General features: G+C 35.6%; 1 protein-coding gene across 1 annotated transcript in view; it reads right to left on the bottom strand.

Annotated features, from left to right (window-relative positions):
- Positions 1-1,592: 1,592 nt before the first annotated feature.
- Positions 1,593-18,531, bottom strand: part of TM9SF3 (transmembrane 9 superfamily member 3) — a 60,991-nt gene continuing 44,052 nt past the window's right edge. The window contains exons 10-15 of the mRNA XM_027528577.1: positions 15,160-15,299; positions 12,256-12,324; positions 9,260-9,406; positions 8,725-8,808; positions 8,521-8,597; positions 1,593-4,845 (exon numbers count right to left, since the gene is read on the bottom strand). Coding sequence (XP_027384378.1) covers positions 4,778-4,845; positions 8,521-8,597; positions 8,725-8,808; positions 9,260-9,406; positions 12,256-12,324; positions 15,160-15,299 — 585 coding nt within the window. The 3' untranslated portion in view covers positions 1,593-4,777. The remainder of the gene's footprint in view (positions 4,846-8,520; positions 8,598-8,724; positions 8,809-9,259; positions 9,407-12,255; positions 12,325-15,159; positions 15,300-18,531) is intronic.

Below are 18,531 nucleotides of genomic sequence, written 5' to 3'. Positions count from 1 at the left end.
ACTAGACAAATACAAAGTATTCTCAATCAGGAGAATGACAGGGACAGAGGAGTTTGAATGCTGGTGTCAGAGTTTGTATACAAAGAAAGGCAAAAGAATGGTAATGAGAGAAAAAAATCATTTCTTAAAAAGACAGATCTTATTCATTATACCATTCTTCCCATTTTCTGTGTATTTTTTTCCCTCAAAGTATGAAGTTGGGGAAAATACCCAAATCTCAAATTTTAAATCCTTTGTTTCAGGGGTCAGCACACTATGACCTGCTGGCTGTTTCTGTTGTTTTACTGGAACACAGCCATGCTCGTTAGCTGATGTACTGTCTCCCATGGCTGTTGTGCTACAATGGTAGAGCAGTCGTGACACAGACTGTATGACTCTCAAAGCCTCAAATATTTCCTATTGGGCTTTTTACAGAAAGCTTGCTGACCCCTGCTTTATTTAATTGTGGAAAGCTATTAGTAATCTCTTCATATGCGTGCCAATAATAATGGGTTATCCTTTATGCTTGGATCATCTGTTTCAAAAAGGAAAGAAAGCAAGCATCCAAGGGAAGAACATTGACTTTTTATTACTTTTTAAAAATTCAACTTCAGTTAGATTAACAGACTAGATTAGAACTTCAAACGTGATACATTTTATACTGCACTGGATTTCTATTACTAAAAAGCCAGTTGGAACATGGCCTACACAAATCACGGGTGAGTACAAAAATGGAAGTCATCACTGAGTAGTAACTGTTTCCTCCCAACTCTGTCACCAATTGTCCGTACTCCAGGGATTTATAGGTTCAAGTCTGACACAGCTGAAAAGCCCAAGTGGGACTGCTTTTCCAAAGATACCCTGTTGTCCTTCAAATAGAATGACATGTTATTTCCTCCTTTCCTTTAAGCTCTTACTTATAATGTTTATAAGCTTCAAATGACCTACACTGATGAACTGGGGCAAGCACACAAAACGCTGCTGTATCAATTATTAGCCCCGTTCACAAATTCTTCAAGATGAACACTTTTCACAACAGTTTATTTCCATATCCTAATAACAGTGAAACAAGAATGTACTTTTTCCTTTGTCTGCACAAGTCTGCCTACAGCTCAAAGAGGTCAAATCAGATGGCTTTTAGAAAACGCTCACAGAACAAAAGTTATTCCTCAAACCGAATTTAAATCTTATAAACTTTCTGCAGCGGTATGTCAACTTTCTGATCTACCTGACCTCTAAATCTAGTCTATTTCTACACACACTTCCAGTCTTGATAAATTTTCACTTCTCTGATCTCCTTAACGTACTGTTAAAATATAGCTTCATAACTATGCAATTTTTATGAAGATATAAAACATTAATGAATATTTGTATTTTCATGTCACTACTCTTATTATGTGTGCCAATAAATCAACAGATGAAGCACTAAGACACACTGAAACCTAAGCTTAAAACCCAGATGAAACTGCAGTGTATAGATTACAAATAGGCTTTTCTTTCTCAAAATTCCTATACAGAAGCCCTTCGATATGTAGCTTTTCCTGAACAAATTACACTAATACATTATTTCTTTTTTTACAAATGTAAAAAAAAAAAAAAAAAAAATCAGGAAATCTTAAACTAATATTTATTTGCAAAACATTTGGCATATGGTGATCAGTAAACATTTAGGAAACAAAAGCTTTATCAAAATGAATACAATTTGTGGATAAACCCTGAATAAAGTGGCTTTTGGAAGAACTGGAGTTTGCAGCAACCACCTTTATAAAGGGATCCATCCACTCTCAATGGAAAACACTCAAGCATACCTTTCACTAGGTTCAGAAATTACCACAATGTAATTAATTCCAAGGGCATGGGGCTTAATTTATGGGCAAACTCCATACAAGAGAATGTTGTCCCAGTTTTCCAGTCACTACATTTCCACCTTATCCTACTCTTGCACTGCCAGGCTCCTTTGTCAATGAGATTCTCCAGGCGAGAATACTGGAGTGGGCTGTCATGCTCTCCTCCAGGGGATCTTCCCAACCCAGGGATCAAACCCAGGTCTCCTGAATGGCAGGCAGATTCTTTATCGTCAGAGCCACCAGGGAAGCCCACTCTTGTACTAGGGTATACTTATTAACAATGTCACTAATGTAGCTAAATTTCAGGTGAAGCGTACTTACAAATCCCCAGTTTTTCAGAGTATTCAAAACTTCAGTTGCTAAGTTGAGCAAATGTTAATAAATGAAAGACAAATGGCATTTATGAAGTGGAAAAATTCTACCCTTTGATTAACTTAAATAATATATTTTGCTATTCTACAACTGAAAGCTGTGGAACTAAACTATTTGTGGATTACATCTTCAAGACACACACACACACACACACACACACACACACAACCCAGCCCCTCTAAAAAGCCATAAACCAATACCTATTTTCTAAAGGACTTTTCAAGTGACTTATACTCATTTTAATAAAGTTCTTAATGTATTTGGATATCACAAAACTATTTTTCGGTGAAGATTCCAAAGGATTTCAAATACAGATTAGTTTAGTAAAAGAACTGGTGTACCTGAATGCAGCTAAAGCGCTCATTCTTTAAAAACCCTGTCTTACCTGAAAGACTCATGAGAAACAAATTCCATTTTATGAAGATACAAGCTTGCCAGCCAATTTACAATCTATCAGAGAGACTCTATGTTCTTGTAAGAATTTTACATGTAGTTTAAAAGTTATATAAGCCATTAAGTACTAACTTTTAGTTCTTTTTCTTATTAGATCTTAAAGGCAGGTGTGAGAAAAAACAGAAAATGAAGGAACTAGCAGGTTACACTTCATATAATATTTTGGCTTAAAGAAGAGGATTTACCGACAGATTTTGATCAAATTTCTATTTGTTCATGTCAGTCATACTCAAGTGGTAAGAAATCAAACTTGCCACCCTTTATAGTCTTTAATGCTACATTACAGGATGCAGTCTACTAATGTACAGAAACGTATTTTGCAATGAAAACACCTTATGTAACTGAATGGCATCAACTTCATGTTAAGGTTTAAATACATTAAGGTTAAAATGTTTTGAGTCTTTCTAAAAATACCAATATACAGTATAGTTTTTAGGTGGTCATTTGCATAGCAAACTATTAAACTAGAAACTCAATGGTTCTAGGAAAACTTCACATTATGGACTGTTCCAGAAAGATGTATTCAAAATTAAAATTACTTCTCTTAGAAAACTGTAAGCTTTATTTGCTCATCCTCTAGTACACGGACCACTTTTACCCACCCCCACTTTACACAGTACACTGACCTGAACAGATTTTGTGCCACAATTTCATTCAAACGGCTTCTCATTCATTTTGTGACTGCACTGGATAATCTAGATGAAAGCAATATTGGGGATTTTAAAGTATGGGTCCCTTGTATCAGAAAAGCATGATAAAAAAAAAAACAACAACCCTGCATTCAGTAATACTGTCTTTTGAAAAGATATCTTCAAATTGCAAACACATGTATTTTCACAAAACAATTTGGTCAGGAAATTTTATTTTAACATTCTAAAGCAGTAATGCTTTAGATGTTACTTAAGTGCCCCAGACAGGATTAACAAAATTAAATGTTTCTAAATTACAAATTTGGCTCCTTTTGGGAGTCTCAGAAGAAAAACAAAAGAAAATAATCCCCCCTCCCAAAAGAAGAATGACACACACATTTTGAAGAAACCCCAATGTTTCATGCAGTGGTAGGCAAGATGTAAAAAGCCACCCAAATTCACACATTTCTACACCAATCATCATCAGAAAAAAGTACTCCGTAGTCAATCTGTACATCCAAATGCATTTGGGAATCTACACCTACATTACATTATTTAATGTTATATACATTTATTACCCACCCCCCCTTGTTTTTAATAATTTCTTATGTAAAACCTTCATTCAAACCCAAAAAAGATGTAAGACTAACTTGGGGGGAGGGGGCAGATAATCACTTTAGACATTCAGTTAAAATGTAGTTTATCTAAATCTCAAAATGTTTAATAAAAACAAATATCTTCTCCATTTAACAATTTGCTTTCTAACTGTACAGTAAATTGCATTGTAGAGAGTACACCTCTATCTTCAAACTGTATCTTCTTTGGATGGAATTAAGATGTAACTGTATAGTTTTAAGATAAATAAATGGGAAGTTGGTCCAACTAAGATGACAGCAGATATATTACATGCAGGATTTAATATTTTTAAATTTTCTCTTTAAAAAAAAAAAGATGCAGGGGGGGCAGGGGTGCGGAAAGCAGGTCAAAAAAGAACCCAGGTTCAATATATAAAAATGTCCCACAATAGGTTGATGATGGCAGTAAAAATAAGAGAAAAAAGTAATCTTTCTGGAACATCATTTTTCAGTATTGTAGAAACACTAGTGCCAGGAAGATTTCTATTCATGTAATTTTAGCATCCAAGTTTCCCTCTATTTATTTTATTGGAACAAATGCTTTAAATAAACTATTTGTCCTCTTCACTGAAGAGAGCTGGTCTATTTCATCTTTAATGAGCTAGTTTTTGGGAAGTTTAGCCATGTACTGTAGTAATGCCTACTGCATAAAATCCAAGCATTTGCTGTGAACAGTTGGAGAAAGCAGTCAGTAAGAACCTAGGATCAATGGAAATAGATGTTACTTAAGCCATCCACGAAAGAGACCCACAAAGTACCCAGAGTTAAAGCCCAAATCTTCTTGCGCTTTTTTTTTTTCACTGTCCAAGTTCCACCCCTGTGAAAGAGAAATTGATCCAAAGTTCCAGGCTTTCTTGGGTCTTTAGTCAATTTTCACATTAGTATAGATTTTTCGGACAAAGGCACTTGTTCCCATGTAACCAATTGCTCCTGTAAAGATAAAACAAGATGTTTTGAAACAAATACACACAGAGCAGTACCCATCATTTACAAACACACACTAAATGCTCTCTGCTCTAGAAAGTTATTCTTTTTGCAAGATAACATCTAATGTTAGCATCCTCCCTAAACTTACTAAAATAGTGTCACTTGTTTTGCAAATCCCCTGTTGCTGTCATATACCAAGTGTGGCCTGATGTAACATTTTTATAGTTAAATATCAATTATTACATGAATTATGAACTATATGAATTAAAATGATCTCTTAAAAAGAGAATAATTTCAGAATGACAAACATTCATTAAATGAAAAAAATAAGTCTTTTAAAAATTTAAGCATAGATTATTCTAGATTATTAAAACAATACTAACATGTTCTCCAAACAATATGATACACTTATGGATAATTTAGTAAGAAGTGACTGGGGGTTCTCTCAGGGAAGGACGAGACCCATGGCCCAACAGCATCTGAAGCTCTAGAGAGGACACATTTCTGATGGCTTCTTTTTTACATTTAAATTGTAGAAGCTGTGAATGGTAGAAAGGTAGGCAGTTGAGGGCATGGATGAGAGACACAGATAAGTAGATCAGGAATCCTGAAATGCTGTTTTTGAAATAATTAGCCTCAAACAGGGCCCAAAATACCAGAAAGCAGGGGTGTTAAATTAATCTGTTTTGTTAAATTAAGTTTCTGCCTCTTGGCCCTTAAAAAGTGCTCGGCACATGATAAGATACTCAATAAATATTTGTTGAATGAATGAATGAACTGTATAGTTCTTTACTGTAAATACTAAGAGATCTTTAGGACAAGACAGGTGGTCACTCGTATGATAGAGAAGATTCTACACTAGATTTAGGAATTTACCATCAAGTCTAAAAGTCAGTCTTCCATGAGTTAATGATACACACATACACCTAACTGACTAACTTGAACTAACTTTTATTCACCCAACTGGTGTACGCAAGGAAAAAATAAGTCTTTCTGCCTTTCCTATACATATGAAAACTGTACCTCAAGGGAACCAAATGGCTGATGAAAGGGTTTCTCCTTAGAGAAGTGTCCCAGCTAATAAATACAAAAGGAACAATGGAATGAGAATATTGTAACCACTAATGACTTAATGGAAGAACTAGGCAATAATTATCAACAGCTGCTAACCTCACAGAGACAATCAGACATTTAAGTGCCTCCTTATAAAAGTTTACAAAACACCTGTTAAGTGTTCTTGGACAAGTATTCTTGAGTACGATCAGGTCTATAGATTTAACTACCACTTTACGGGAAATATGGGGGGAAGCACACAGAGAAACATTAAATAACACCTTAGGGATACAATCAGCCTAACCCAGAGTGTGAAAAACTCAACAGGATTTCAAACAAACCAACCAACCAAAACCTAAGTTTCTTAAGTAACTGCAAGGGAAAAGAGAGTAAACGTCAATAGATTTAAAGCTGCTTAAAAGACAGTTTTATCAAGCAATGCATGGACTTTTAACTGGATCTTGATGCAAACTGTATTAAAAAAGAAATGAGGACGTGTGGGATAAAAGTGAATACTAAGTGAATTTTTGAGCACATTAGGAAATTATATATATATATATTATATAACTGCATTCTTATATATTATAGCTATATAATAATTATATAAACACTGCACATTTGATGTATCAATATACCCACATGCATACACACACACACACAAATATTTACAGCTAAAATGACATGAAGTTCGAGATTTACATCAGAAAAAAAGGAGGTAAAGTGGAAACAAAAATAAGACAAGACTGGCTACAAGCTGACAATTACTGATGTTAGGTGTGTTAGGTACATGAGGACTCACTACATATATACTACTGTTTCTCTTTTTGTATATATTTGAAAATTCCCCATAATAAAATATCGAAAATATTTTTAAAACCCACCCAGACAATAAAGGAAACCTATTTTTGTAATAAAGACACTTATTTTTAAATATTAAATTATTATATTATACTTGAAAATAGTGGTAATTCATTTTAAAATAGCTATATACAAGTCCTTACAAGATAATTGGAAATAACCATTCAATTTTAAAAACCTGAATTCTTTTTAAAGTATTTGTAAAATTTTAGGTAGAATCAAAAATTTAACTAGTATAATACAGTACTAGTCCAATAAGCAAATTCAATTTTCGAGACTTTTAAAATATTGTTCCCTTTTGAGCAGAGATATGCTTAAAAGCAAAATAGTGTCAATCTAGAGAATCATTTTTCTTAATCTTATGAGTATCAAGAATAATCTTATAAAATATTACTTTATAAAAGGAAGAGACTGAATATGCTCTCTAGAAAAATAAATGTCTTGGGAATAACACCAAACTTAATTTTTTTTAAAACTAAAATGCTATGCTCAAAACATAAAATCTGCAGCAATCTAATTATTTCCCCTTCACATAATTATTTTTTCCTACATTAAACAAAAATATTTTTTTCTTTCAATTACTGACTGAAAAAGCATATTAGCAACATAACCCGATGAGTACGTGTAATTTTTGTATTATGATGACATTTTAATCATTTTCAGTGTGAACTCGTTCCCCTCCCCGACAAAAACAGATTAGCACTAAAGGCATATAAACCCATTAAAGAATAAATGCTGGGACATTGCCAGAACAGCAGGGAACTGTAAACGTGCCAGGACTGTCAGGCAGCAAGATGAAATTTCAACAGGAAAAGCATTCAAAAAATTTAGCTATTAAGTAGGGGCACTAGGATTCACGATCAAGACTGGCCCCCCAAAGTCTTGCTCCTCCCCAAAACTCCCCATCACATCTCATATGTCTCACCACCTACTAACAGGCCTGCATTATACCTGTTGCTTTATACACATGACACTATTACAGATAATTACTCTGAAAGATATGCCCATTTTATAGATTAGAAAATGAGACTTAGGTTAATATGCCCTCCCATGGCCACAAAGAAGGTTAAGTGGCAGCATGGAGATTTACTCCAGGTCTCTTAGGCTTTCCAGACCATGTCTTTTCCATTTTTCATGGTGCTTCTAAAAAGTTTTCTTCATTTTCTAGCTATTTCATATGTACTATACACGCTATTTATGGTGAAAACTATTACCTCTTCCATTTAATGGAAGACTCTGATATTATCCTCCTTTTATAGATGCTTGGAGACCTTGGGGAATTGGATCAAGGTATAGAACCACAGACTGCACCGCCAGAACGTAAGCTCAGTCTGCAAGCACCCAAGTGTGTATCATAACCAGTCAATTGTGCTGCCTCCTGGACACTTTTACCTCAAGGAACAGGGGAACAGAAACTTCCAAACAAAAATCATTTGGCCAAAACCTTAACTTGTTTACACAATAATCTGTTCCAAAAAATCTAAGCTTATTAAAAAAAAAGGCAATTCTCAACATGAATGAAAAACTAATTGTGGTATGGGAAATAGTACTATACACAATTATTAAAAACAGGAAATTAAAGAAATCAGAGAGTTAATAAATTAGATTTTGAGGAATAGTTAAAAGGACTGAAATCAGATGTTTGAGCTTCTTTTGGTGTTCCTGATCAAACAATAGAAGGTTATTTCTCAGTTTCCAATTACTGTATTTTTCTGATTCAGAAACACTCAGATTTACTCATGATATTCCAAGAATTTCAGAACTTACCACACATTATCCCCAAGGCTGTGCTAAATACCGCCATATATCCAAAGTAAAATGATGTTTGAAATAAGCCATACATCCTGAAATAAAACCAAAAACTTACATATAGTATATCCATTTTTACTTTCAACATAAGGCCTAAATCCTAGCATTTAAAATGATAAACTTAGTTTCCAAAATACAAAATGAGAAAATGTCTCCACTTACTTTGTTTTGAAAAAATAGTAGTAAAAGGAATACATGTAAACATAAATTGCAGTGGATGCAGCAGAGAGAAAACTTGTCCATTGCCTGAAGAAAAAAAGGAACTCTTTTGAATGGATGGCACTGGAAGATTTTAAAGCAAAGCATTTTATAAAAACATCCTTTATGATTCTATATATTTAAAAACAAATGCATGTATAATGGCATTTAAATATATCAACAAGGAGAAAGCCTAAGAAATGGAAGGAGAGATCCTAAATTTTGCCAGATTTCCAATTATAAATGACCCTAAATAAACCATTTCCTTTTTCAAATGTCTCCTCATGTTTAAAATAGTGACCCTCATTAATACTCCCAATTTTTTTGACTGATACTATTTTTTTCTCTAAAATCGTCAGTATTTTTATAATTGAAAAAACTCCTACACTATCTTAAGAAAATTTGTATATAGATTTTTACTCCACGTGATACATTTCAAATGCAATCTTATTTTAAATTATATGGTCCCCAGAAGTTCTTCCCAGAAGTAAGTACTCACCACCTGTAATCCTCTGCATTTAGTAGAAAGTATGTGCACACGATGGTCACACAGACAGTCACAATGCACAGGATGACCAGCACCAGCATCATGAAGCCATAGACATAATAGATCTTATACGCCCAGAAAGAGGTGAAGATGAAATACCTAAATGCAACCCAACACAGACATAGTTTTCCAGTCTTTATTCATAAAACTCACCCTGTTCTTGCTAAATCTCATTTGCACCTTAGTTATCACTTTAATCTCAGTATTTTTCTTTCAAACAACTTTCTCAACAGTTTCCCTTCCTCCCCTTTCATTAAATCACTTACAATTCCGTCAAAAATATTTTCTTAGATAATCTGTCAAGAACAGATTCATTGGCAGGGTAGGGTATTCATCTCTAAGTAAACTGAATAAATTTGAAGCTTTACGAGTGTATTGTGGAAAAGAAAAATGAAAATAGCTAAAAATTCATATTTTAAAAATGAATTCTCATTTATTTTTTTCTACATACTATACAAGCAATGCAGTTTATAAAACACCCAATTAAATTTTTTAAAAAGGTTTGATATGATAATAATGTATAAAATTAGGAAAATAAAAATAATTAGGAAAAGAAAGCCTAAGAAAGCTCGATGTCATTTTCACAGGACTGCAAGAGAAAGGGCACTATGATTTTACACCAAAAAAGATCGTTTCCTCTAATTCCACTACACAGTTCAGTTCAGTTGCTCAGTCTTGTCCAACTCTTTGCGACCCCATGAACTGCAGCACTCCAGGCCTCCCTGTCCATCACCAACTCCCGGAGTTCACTCAAACTCACGTCCATCGAGTCAGTGATGCCATCCAGCCATCTCATCCTCTGTCGTCCCCTTCTCCTCCTGCCCCCAATCCCTTCCAGCATCAGAGTCTTTTCAAATGAGTCAACTCTTCGCATGAGGTGGCCAAAGTATTGGAGTTTCAGCTTTGGCATCAGTCCTTCCAAAGAACACCCAGGACTGATCTCCTTTAGAATGGACTGGTTGGATCTCCTTGCAGTCCAAGGGACTCTCAAGAGTCTTCTCCAACACCACAGTTCAAAAGCATCAATTCTTCGGCGCTCAGATTTCTTCACAGTCCAACTCTCATATCCATACATGACCATTGGAAAAACCATAGCCTTGACTAGACGGACCTTTGTTGGCAAAGTAATGTCTCTGCTTTTGAATATGCTATCTAGGTTGGTCATAATTTTCCTTCCAAGGAGTAAGCGTCTTTTAATTTCATGGCTGCAGTCACCATCTGCAGTGATTTTGGAGCCCCCAAAAATAAAGTCTGACACTGTTTCCCCATCTATTTCCCATGAAGTGATGGGACCAGATGCCATGATCTTCGTTTTCTGAATGTTGAGCTTTAAGCCAACTTTTTCACTCTCCTCTTTCACTTTCATCAAGAGGCTTTTGAGTTCCTCTGCACGTTCTGCCGTAAGGGTGGTGTCATATGCATATCTGGGGTTATTGATATTTCTCCCGGCAATCTTGATTCCAGCTTGTGCCTCTTCCAGCCCAGTGTTTCTCATGATGTACTCTACATATAAGTTAAATAAGCAGGGTGACAATATACAGCCTTGACGTACTCCTTTTCCTATTTGGAACCAGTCTGTTGTTCCATGTCCAGTGCTAACTGTTGCTTCCTGACCTGCATACAGGTTTCTTAAGAGGCAGGTCAGGTGGTCTGGTATTCCCATTTCTTTCAGAATTTTCCACAGTTTATTGTGATCCCCACAGTCAAAGGCTTTGGCATAGTCAATAAAGCAGAAATAGATGCTTTTCTGCAACTCTCTTGCTTTTTCAATGATCCAGCGGATGTTGGCGATTTGATCTCTGGTTCCTCTACCTTTTCTAAAACCAGCTTGAATATCTGGAAGTTCACGGTTCACATATTGCTGAAGCCTGGCTTGGAGAATTTTGAGCATTAATTTACTAGCGTGTAAGATGAGTGCAATTGTGCGGTAGTTGGAGCATTCTTTGGCATTGCCTTTCTTTGGAATTGGAATGAAAACTGACCTTTTCCAGTCCTGTGGCCACTGCTGAGTTTTCCAAATTTGCTGGCATATGGAGTGCAGCACTTTCACAGCATCATCTTTCAGGATTTGAAATAGCTCAACTGGAATTCCACCACCTCCACTAGCTTTGTTCGTAGTGATGCTTTCTAAGGCCCACTTGACTTCACATTCCAGGATGTCTGGCTCTAGGTCAGTGATCACACCATCGTGATTATCTGGGTCATGAAGATCTTTTTTGTACAGTTCTTCTGTGTATTCTTGCCACCTCTTCTTAATATCTTCTGCTTCTGTTAGGTCCATACCGTTTCTGTCCTTTATTGAGCCCATCTTTGCATGAAATGTTCCCTTGGTATCTCTAATTTTCTTGAAGAGATCTCTAGTCTTTCCCATTCTGTTGTTTTCCTCTATTTCTTTGCATTGATCACTGAGGAAGGCTTTCTTATCTCTCCTTGCTATTCTTTGGAACTCTGCATTCAGATGCTTATATCTTTCCTTTCCTCTTTGCTTTTCACTTCTCTTCTTTTCACAGCTATTTGTAAGGCCTCCCCAGACAGCCATTTTGCTTTTTTTGCATTTCTTTTTCATGGGGATGGTCTTGATCCCTGTCTCCTGTACAATGTCACGAAGCAATCATTAAAACAAAAAGGGTTTTTTTAACCTCTTTTCTTTTTCTTGTTCCCTTCTGCTTGTTAGTTACCTTATCTATTACCCATTCTTTCAACAGATATTTACAGAAGCGCTACACATATTAGAGAAACAGTGAGAACAGAATTAGTCTCTACCCTCAAGGAGATGAGTTTAGTGAGAAACATCAGTAGAGGGACAGTCATGACACACCATGACAGGTGCCGAGGAGCGTCTAAGCAGGGCTCTGGGTGAGGGAAGGGGGAGCCACCCTAACTCCTATCTCTCCTGTATCTTATTACAATGAAATCTCTTGACACATAAATACATTGCCAAAACTTACATTTCAATAAAGATTGAGCCAAAAGGTAAAATTCCTCCTAGGCAAACAATAACTGCAGGCTCCATGAACCTGGAAAATATTAAAATTAACAGTAAACTTCTAGTATGATTTCCACATTATATTAACTCTGATAACAGGAATCAGAATACTTAGTACTTAAAAATAATCTAAAGGACAGAAATAAGCCAGTAAAGAGAAAAACAAAAATTCAAAGAGGCACAATATTGAAAGGGGATTTCAAATTAGCCATAGTTAGAATTTTATAGTTAAAATTCTTTTGGGTATTAAAGCCCAAGATAAGAATTTCAGGAACAAAAATTCTTGCTACTGGCAGAACTCAAGAAAAGCTCTTTCTCCTCCTGATCTATACTTCCCAGTAACTTCTAAAAATTGTAGTCCTTTACTTACAGAAAGCCAATCTAAGTTTTGAAACTGCCTCCCCCATCTGAAATAATGTTTCCCAAATTGCGGCCTTGCCAGTATCTTTGCTCACGCTTTCCTTGGTTCAGTATTTCCTTTTCGCTTGAATTATACTATTCAAGTATTATGAGTTCTAAGTTGTAAAAGGAATCACAGAATGACTCAAAAATAAAATTCAAACCTCATTCATTCACTCAACAAATATTTACTGATTGCAGTCAGTAATTCTCCAACCCTGAATGCCTTCCCTTGTCTCATATTTCTTTTCCTGCAAGTACTGGCTCAAGTGTTCTCCCTATAAAGCCCTTCCCAAGTCTCCCAGGCAGAGGTGCGTTCTTCCACTGCCTCCTGAACGTAACTCCAAGGCTGCACTTACCACACTATACTATACTAATTACTTATATAATTACTCACTAGATTATAAACTCTGGCAGGCAGAAGCTATTCATCTAGGTATTCCCAGTGCCTGGCACAGTCCACAGCACATAAAAGACAGCAAACTACCATTTCTGACATGAACAAACTACAAAATTAAGAAGAAAATGAGTTTGAGAGTTGAAAAAAAAAAATTAAAGATCATTTATCCTGTCTCCTTTCCTTCTTTTATAAAAAGTCAAGATCCACAGAGGTTAAAAACAACTTGCCTGTCAGATCTAGGATATGGATTTCGGTTCCCATATAATGACATGTAGAAAATGAAGAGACACGTGAGCTTTTCCTACACCTAAATGTGACCCATGGTTAGCAAGGGTACAGGTTACTCCTTCCTCTCTTTCACCAGCCTAGTGACCCAGAGGAACTTTTGTGATTTCTGACTAGGCTTTTCCTTTAATCTTATCCTCCTCAGTAATGAGTGAAGGAAGATCAGGATATCAATGGGCTTTAACAGGCTAATCTTGAATTTGAAGAAGATAAAACTGACTTTAAAACACAGACTACAGACGTTCTCATAAGCACTAATCTAAAAAAAAAGGGGAAAAAAAGAACATGTATAATTCCTAAGACTAGAACAGATCATTCTCCTTTAAACTATGGGGCTATTTTATCCAGTTTCCACTTCTACAAATGTCTACATACCTCCAGGTCTTCAAAAGACTGTATAAGTACTTGAAAATAAGTAATATTTATAATATAGCAAAATATCTATGAACAGAAGCATTTCAATATATATCCCCTATTATGAATATGTAGAGTCTACCATACAGCTGTTTAAACGAGATGGGAAATAAAAAAATATGCAGTAAGATTGTTCTATTTATGTCCAGAAGAATTAGTAAAATAAAGAATGCAGAATGGCATAAATCAGCACTAAACCATTCAATATACTAATTTAAAAGGGCAAAACATATACACAGTGAGTTCACATTTTATTCAAATTTGAATTACAAAAATTAGAAATATAAATATATTAGTGATATCTCATTTTATGTCCAAGGTTGAAAAAATATAAACCATCTCAAGTTAAAAATCCATCAAGAATCACTATTTCAAAGCTGACTAAATGAACTATAAACTATAAACTACTGCAGTAGAAGAATAGCTTTAGCTGTTAAACAGAAATACCTGTCACCTTTTGTCAGGATTAAACCTTGAATTATAGGAGATCCTCAAAAACACATTCTGTGCATAAAATGACAAACTGTATCTAAGAGATTACTATACTATCCCAGAAGTGAAGATAAAGAATGTAGGTCAGTAAATTATGTGCTCAGTCACATTCAGCTCTTTGTGGCCCTATGGATTGGAGGCTGCCAGGCTCCTCTGCCCACAGAATTTTCCAGGCAAGAATACTGAAGTGGGGTGCCATTTCCTACTCCAGGGGATCTTTCTGACCCAAGGATTGAACTGGCCTCTCGCATCTCTGGCATTGGCAGGCAGATTCTTTAACACTAGTGCCACCTGGGAAGCCCCAGTTCATCTCTCACCTGATTCAAAATATATATGGCTAAATGTGTGTCAATTTTGTTTTGAATAAAAAATGTGGAAAGGACACTGAAACTGTAAGCCAGGAGTTGGCAAACTTTTTCTTTAAAGGCTCAGATAATATTTCTTGTTCTACAGGTGATAATGGTTGGTGTCTGTCATAACTGTTTAACTCTGATGCTATAGTGGAAAAGCAATCACAGACAATATGGGAACAAACAGGCGTGGCTATATTCCAACAAAATTTTATTTATAAAAACAGATTTGGTTTATAGGCTGCAGTAATACAACAGCTGCTGCATTAGGTTCTATCCCCCTCTATGAAATAGTGTACTGACCAAAGCATTTGATTTCTCTGTGAATGGCACTAATATTCAAAAAGTAAAATGAAGATATCATTTATTACCACTCCTAACAATATAAGTTGAAGGAGAAAGAAAAAGACAAATGTTAAGTTTAAACTTATAAATACATGCCAATTCTAAAAGTTATGTATATGCAATAGCCTTAAGAATTTATATATTGTGAGAAGCAATCAAAAAAATTTAACATTCTCTTTACCATTTTTTCTCCGGTATGGGACGAGGCACAGCATTGACACGACAAGGGAAGTTGGGCTGACCTGATAGATTTCGGCCAAGTATTGTACCAACAAGATTTAGAGGAAGGATGACAAAAAAACAGATGCAACAAACAGCCACCTGTAAATTAAATTAAGATGTGTGTGATTACTCAGAGAACACTAATATTAACAAAAACAAATAAAAAGGATAGAAAAATTTAAACGAAATTTGATTATAAAAGAAAATGTTTAAATTCAAAATGGGTTAAAATTGTGCAGAATACATCCTAATAGCAATAGGAAAAGAATGTGCTTTAAAATATTAGAATTAAACTAAATACAAGTTAAACCATATTTCCTATCAACTGTGGTTCCTGTTATTTCCTGTTCTTTCACACTGCCCCTGCCACAGTCCTTTTTTCTCTCAGTTTCAGCTGTCATGATTTTATCATATCCTTTATCTTTTATCATTATAACCAACTTATTTACTTGCCTGCACTTCACTGAGCTCCTAATAAGCTCAAGGACCTTTACAAGTGTTATTTTCCTACTTCCCAGGTGAAGAAAATGAGACAGAGAGGCTACATGACTTCCCTTGATCACACAGTTTAGTAGGCAGCCAAACTAAGATTTCAATTCAGACCTCCTGTCTCATTCTGTCTGCTCGTTTCTATTCTACAGTGCCTTAGGATCTTACAAATAAGAGAACATCACTATTTATGCATATAGTATATTACTAAAATGAGTATTTCTCTGCCTATTAGTAATCCAAAGTCTAACATTACAGGGGAGACCATACAGAGATTCTAGAACCAAAGTTAAGGAAGCATTTATTTTTGTGATTTTTTTCTTCTTTTTTATATAAACTTGTATTCTTACGAAGACACACTCAAGTTCCTTCCAGCCAGCATGTAAATTAGGATTAGTTCACTCTGAACTTCTGGAACTGAAACAGAACTGAATCACCTCTAGTATCTCTCAAATATATATTTTGGGGTTCTAATAAATAAAAAGTAAAAGTGAGAAAAAAGCTGAATAGAAATTGTGAAGAAATTAACTGAGAGAAATGAAGAGGTGTGGGGTAGAAAATGCACAGTGATGACATGAGAAGGAAAGAATCTACCTGGAAGCAACATTACTGAAAACTCCACATCTTCATTATACCCTGATGTGTGCTTGCATGTATTCAAACAAACCAAAGAGTATCAACATTTTCCTTTCAGGTAGTGCTTAGTCGCTCAAGTCGTGTCCAATTCTTTGTGACCCCAGGGATTGTAGCCCACCAAACCCCTCTGTCCATGGGGATTCTCCAGGCAAGAACACTGGAGCGGGTTGCCATGTCCTCCTCCAGAGAATCTTCCCAACCCAGGGATCAAACCCAGGTCTCCTGCATTGCAGGCGGACTCTACCATCTGAGCCACCAGGGAAGCCCAGCAAAACTTGTATAAAAGCAGGAGAGTTAAGAGTTCTGACATTCCATTTTAAAGCTCAGACTTAGAAACTCAAATCAGTGGTATCTCCGTACAGACCTGTTAATAATATGAATTTTTGCTTATATGAATAATAAGAAAAGGTGAAACATAAAAAAAGGCAGATGTTTTAAAGATATTTTAAATACTAGGATATATTGTGAATTATACATATCCCATATTTAGGGGTTGAATTCTGTCTCAATTTTTGTTGTTTTTTAAATTATTATTTTGCTACCATTAAATATATAAAATTCATAAATACTAAAACACTGTAATAGAGACCTACATATTTTCCCTAATTTACCAGAACTCTAATTTCAAACAAGGCCTGAAGAGAAGTTGTTGAGAAAACATTCATATGTGGGATGACATGGTCTAGCAAAGTAGTTTCCATCTGTTCCGCAGAACAACCCTCAAGTCCTGCTGAAAAAGTTTTAGTTAGGAATTCCACAAGCACTTGATTTGAATATCCTTTTGAAAATAGCTTTTTAAAAAAATTATTTTTAACTGTAAAAAAAAATAAGGCAAGAGGAAGGTCAGGAGGGAGGAGACAGATGTACACCTATGGCTGAGTAATAATTGATGCATGGCAGAAACCAACACAGTGTTGTAAAGCGATTATCCATCAATTAAAAATAAATTATAAAAATAAAATAAAAATAAAGAACAACAACAACAAAATGCTGCTACTGCTGCTGCTAAGTCGCTTCAGTCGTGTCCGACTCTGTGCAACCCCACAGACGGCAGCCTACCAGGCTCCCCCGTCCCTGGGATTCTCCAGGCAAGAACACTGGAGTGGGTTGCCATTTCCTTCTCCAATGAGTGAAAGTGAAAAGTCAAAGTGAAGTCGCTCAGTCGTGTCTGACTCTAGCAACCCCATGGGCTGCAGCCTACCAGGCTCCTCCCCCCAAGGGGTTTTCCAGGCAAGAGTACTGGAGTGGGGTGCCACTGCCTTCTCCGAACAACTAAATAAACAGACTCAAATTCATTTTATACCAAATATTAATACCTGGATACCACAATCAGGTTAACTCATTTCACGCAAACTTCAGAATAAAGTTTCTTCTGCTATCTCTGTATATATACATCTTTGGACTCCTAGTAAATGTATCACTGATTAGGAAGGCCTACACTGGTCTTTTGTTCTTCCTTCCCATACCCAACTCCCAGCCAATTCTGGCCTGCACATATTTGCTCATTAAAAGCTTTATAAGCAAATGCACTACAGTACATGCATGTCATACGCAATTAGGTGGCAGGTGAAGTGAAGGCATACCTTGCCTGTGTGCTCAGTCAAAGCATTAACAACAGTCAATAAAGGAACCTATAAACAGTCTCAAGACATTATCAACTGTTTATATTTGTTTAATTCCCCCTCCCCCTTTTCCTGACTTTAATACATGGTAAAAATGCGAGCAGTATGTTGGAAACTATTAGTGACTAAACTGTAAAACCAATTTCCTGCTCCTTTATGTCCTAGTTCTGGATGAGTTTACTTGAAGAAATACTCTGAGACTACAAGGCGAGCTGTTAAAAAAAAAAGAGTCACAGGGAACTAAATCATCTGTGAAGTCAGAATTTTTCTCAGTACTGATACTCAACCAAATAAACTGGTTACTAAAGAAGAATGTTATCTTACCCCTTGATATTAGGTCTGCATTCATCACAATTTTCTTGGCTTCATTAAACTTAAAACGTTAAGTACTGAATTAGCAAAATTTATTTATATTAATAGAATCATGCTTATTATCTGCTTTCTTTCTTGGGCTTCTGCATTAAGCTTTCATTTAACTTGAAATTTAGCAACTAAGAGTTAAAAAATTATTAGCCTAAAATACTGGTGAAAACCCTGGAACTCAAACTAATATAGGGCCTTCCCTTGGAGCTTCTTGCCTTTGT

Source organism: Bos indicus x Bos taurus, chromosome 26 (assembly GCF_003369695.1).
Source record: "Bos indicus x Bos taurus breed Angus x Brahman F1 hybrid chromosome 26, Bos_hybrid_MaternalHap_v2.0, whole genome shotgun sequence".
In the NCBI taxonomy this organism is placed as follows: Eukaryota; Metazoa; Chordata; class Mammalia; order Artiodactyla; family Bovidae; genus Bos; species Bos indicus x Bos taurus.
The sequence above is the reverse complement of the archived record's forward strand: the minus strand, read 5'-3'. Positions and strand labels throughout refer to the sequence as shown.